Source organism: Pyxicephalus adspersus, chromosome 4 (genome assembly GCF_032062135.1).
Source record: "Pyxicephalus adspersus chromosome 4, UCB_Pads_2.0, whole genome shotgun sequence".
NCBI lineage: Eukaryota > Metazoa > Chordata > Amphibia > Anura > Pyxicephalidae > Pyxicephalus > Pyxicephalus adspersus.
In genome coordinates, this window is record NC_092861.1 from 139,879,903 (window position 1) to 139,883,799 (window position 3,897).

The 3,897-nt window shown below is 46.8% G+C and overlaps 1 protein-coding gene across 2 annotated transcripts in view; it reads right to left on the bottom strand.

Moving 5' to 3' along the window:
- Positions 1–667, bottom strand: part of EML4 (EMAP like 4) — a 135,031-nt gene extending 134,364 nt beyond the window's left edge. Inside the window, exon 1 of one of the 2 annotated variants that reach the window (XM_072409791.1) lies at positions 506–667. In XM_072409791.1, coding sequence (XP_072265892.1) covers positions 506–590 — 85 coding nt within the window. In that variant the 5' untranslated portion in view covers positions 591–667. The remainder of the gene's footprint in view (positions 1–505) is intronic. The other variant, XM_072409788.1, reaches the window with a different exon arrangement.
- Between the last annotated feature and the right edge of the window lie 3,230 nt (positions 668–3,897).

Below are 3,897 nucleotides of genomic sequence, written 5' to 3' on the forward strand. Positions count from 1 at the left end.
TGGTGTACAGTGGTACAGACAGGCAGTCACCCCCATTATTGGTGTACAGTGGTACAGACGGGCAGTCATCCCTATTATCGGTGTACAGTGGTACAGACGGACAGTCACCCCCGTTATCAGTGTACAGTGGTACAGACGGGCAGTCACCCCCATTACTGGTGTACAGTAGTACAGACAGGCAGTGACCCCCATTATTGGTGTACAGTTGTACAGATGGGCTGTCACCCCCATTATCGGTGTACAGAGGTACAGACGGTCAGTCACCCCCATTACTGGTGTACAGTGGTATAGACGGACAGTCACCCCCGTTATCGGTGTACAGTGGTACAGACGGGCAGTCACCCCCATTATTGGTGTACAGTGGTACAGACGAGCAGTCACCCCCATTATCGGTGTACAGTGGTACAGACAGGCAGGCAGTCACCCCCATTATTGCTGCAGGGGGTCACCACAGGCTGTCACCCCAGCATGGAGCCCCAGGTGTCTCTCCATCCCCCGGACTCACCCAGGCTGCCGGCGAATCCGTCCATGGCGAGTGCAGACTGGCGGGCTCCCTCCTGGATGGGGCTGAGGCTGGCAGTCTCTTTCATTCAGTCAGGCTGGCCCGGTGTGCGGTGGATGTGGCCGCTCCGCTCCCGCCTCTGTCTGTACAGTCACCGGCCTCACCGCCTCCCGTCTGCCAGGTTTTTTTTTTTTTCTGGAATAACTTTATTGCGAGCACAGCCTGACAGACAGTATGGGAAGGAGGAAGTATAGAGCTGGCTGGAGAAGCTCAATGTCTGAGGAGAGATAAAGAATCTCAGCTCCCATCCGGCATTATGTGAGGCTAGGATCTCTCTGGCCTTCTTTCTTGCCAAATTCTCTGCCTTTGTTAGTGCTCAACATACCTTTTCCTCTGTTGGCATTTCAGAACATTCTGCCCCTTTCCCAGATCCATCTGCCCCTCTCTTTTAAACTGCCCCCTCTTGTGGACCCAGATTCATCTGTTCCTCTCCTGCATCTCCCCCCTCTTGTAGACCCAGATCCATTTGCCCCTCTCTTCCAACTGCCCCCTCTTGTGGACCCAGATCCATCTACCCCTCTCCTCCAACTGCCCCCTCTTGTGGATAGAGATCCATCTACCCCTCCCCTCCAACTGCCCCCTCTTGTGGATCCAGATCCATCTACCCCTCCCCTCCAACTGCCTCCTCTTGTGGACCCAGATCCATCTGTTCCTCTCCTCCATCTCCCCCCTCTTGTAGACCCAGATCCATCTGCCCCTCTCTTCCAACTGCCCCCTCTTGTGGACCCAGATCCATCTAACCCTCTCCTCCAACTGCCCCCTCTTGTGGATAGAGATCCATCTACCCCTCTCCTCCAACTGCCCCTTCTTGTGGACCCAGATCCATCTGTTCCTCTCCTCCATCTCCCCCCTCTTGCAGACCCAGATCCATCTGCCCCTCTCCTCCAACTGCCCCCTCTTCTGGATCCAGATCCATCTACCCCTCTTCTCCAACTGCCCCCTCTTATGGACCCAAATCCATCTGCCTCTCTCCTCCAACTGCCCACTCCTGTGGACAATCTTAGTTTCCAAGATCCCACCACCTTGCTTGGTTTCCTAGAACCTGGTGCTTCTCTTGGATTAAAGGACCCTGTATCTCTGTTGAATTGTATCTTTGTTGAATTCCTAAAGATCCCTTTGCCTCTTTGGTTGGCTCTCTTGGTTTCCCCAATCCCCCTGCTTTACTTGGTTTCCCAGATCCCCATGCTCCTATTTGATTCAAAGATTATTTGACCCTTTTTGGATTCACAGGTCCCCTTTCCTCTTTGGTTTCCCAAATCTATTTGCCTTGCTTGGTTCCCCATATCCTACTGCCTCTCGTGGATTCCCCAATTCCTCCACCCCTTGTGCATTTTTAGGTCCTTTATTGTTTTTGGATTCCTAAGTCCCTCTGCTTCTTGTGGATTTCCTAGATCACTGTGCCCCTTTGGATTCCCAGATTCGTCTCTCAGATGGAGGACCTTGTGTTTTTCTAGATTACTCTGTCTTTCTTGCTTTCCCAGATCCCTCGGCTACTTTTTGATGGTCCAGCTAGTCAAACTATTTGAAAGTCATTACCTATAACAGTTAAAGAAAATACACAGTTAAGGTCATACTTACCTAAAAGTGCATCTGAGAAATAAACAAATAAAATAAAACAATCGGATGAGAATCGGTATTTGCGGAGCGGGGTGACTGTTGTAATGGTGGAAACAATACTGAAATTTATGGCTCGGCAACGCCTCATACAACTTAAGACTACACTGACGTCACGCTGCGCTTCCCTTGCTTTACCGTCTCTAGTACAGTTTGTGAATTTAGTGCAATATAAAGGTGAAAATTGTCATTCAGAATTTAAGAATTTATTAGAATATTCTTTTGTTATATTATTAATCAAACATGAAAATTGAAAACAAAGTCCAAATTCTGTTTTGCGGACCACCAAAATTTTCTCACGGACCACTGGTTGGCGACCACTCATCTAGATCCTTTTGCCTCTCCTGGTGCACTAAAACCCACCGCGCTCCTGATCCTCCTTTCTCTCTTCTGTGCTCAGATCTCTCTGTGCTTCTTGATTACCCAGACCCCTTCTGCCTCTCTTGTTGGCCCAGATCCTGCTTTCTTTCGTCTGTCGTGGTTTTCTAGATCCTATTGCCACTCTTCATGCTTGCCTGGTGATCAAAGCTCGTTGGCTCCTCTGGTGCTCCAGATTGCCTTCCGTCTCTTGGATCTCCACATCTCATCACCCTTCTCCTTCTTGGTGGCCCTAATTCCTTCCCTTGTTTTGGTGCTCCAGCTCACTTTGTATCTTTTGGTGCTGTACACCTCTTTGCCTCACTTGTGCTCCATATCACTTTACCTATCTTGGTACTTAAAATTTGTTCATCCCATTTAATGCTTCAGATCTTATTGCCTCTCTATGTGCCTATTTTGGTGCTACAGATCTCCTTTGCCCTCTTTGTGCTTAAGATTCATTCATGATTCTCTAGATCCCATTTGCCTTTCTTGGTTATAGAGTCATATACTTCTTTGATGCTCCAAAACTCTCTTGGTGCTGTGGATCCTTTTGCCTTTCTTGATGGTCCAGATCCCTTTGCCTCCATTGAAGCTCCATGTGGTGCCTGGTCCCATTTTTGTGCATGGCTCAGCCAATAAAAGCAATGGACCAGGGACAGTAAGGTTGGAATGAAAAGAGATAGATGATGGTTTCTGCAGCTTTTCAATGCAAACTATAAAAAGATCACAGCTTTTAGAACTGCGATTTCTGTACTCTGCTTTACTTTTGTTGTTCAACTTTGCTTTGTAACGACTGGTCTGTTATAAAGATTGATGTTTTTATAGGCGCTGTCCTGCCACATTTATAATGTGTTTGTTACTTTCTATGCCTCTTTTGCGGTCTTTATTGTCTTTTGTTTTGAAAAATTTTAAATAAAGAATGTTTAAAAAAAAAAAAAAAAAAGATCACAGTGTGCAGTGACATCAGAAATCAAATTCAGTTCTGAAGAGGAGTCTGCACAACTATGCAAGACTGAATTCATGGCTGGATCTCTGCCTTTATTTTTGTTTTTAGGTTTAGGTGCACTTTAAAATATTTACCTCTCTTCTAGTTTGGCTTTAGATCAGTGTTTATCAACTAGGGCACTAGAAGTTACTAGGGGTTTCCTAGAGCAATGAGCAATTTGTGCCTCTCGGATCAGTATAACTAACACCAATAATCATTTTGTCTATCGGTAACGGTGACGTTCTTCCCACTGCCCAGCAATGTAAGTGTCATTCTTCCCACTGACCACAACACTAAAATACTGTGAGCTGTGGATATAATCTTTATAGCAGGGGTTCCCTAAAGCTATGAACACATGCAATAATTGTTGTTGCAA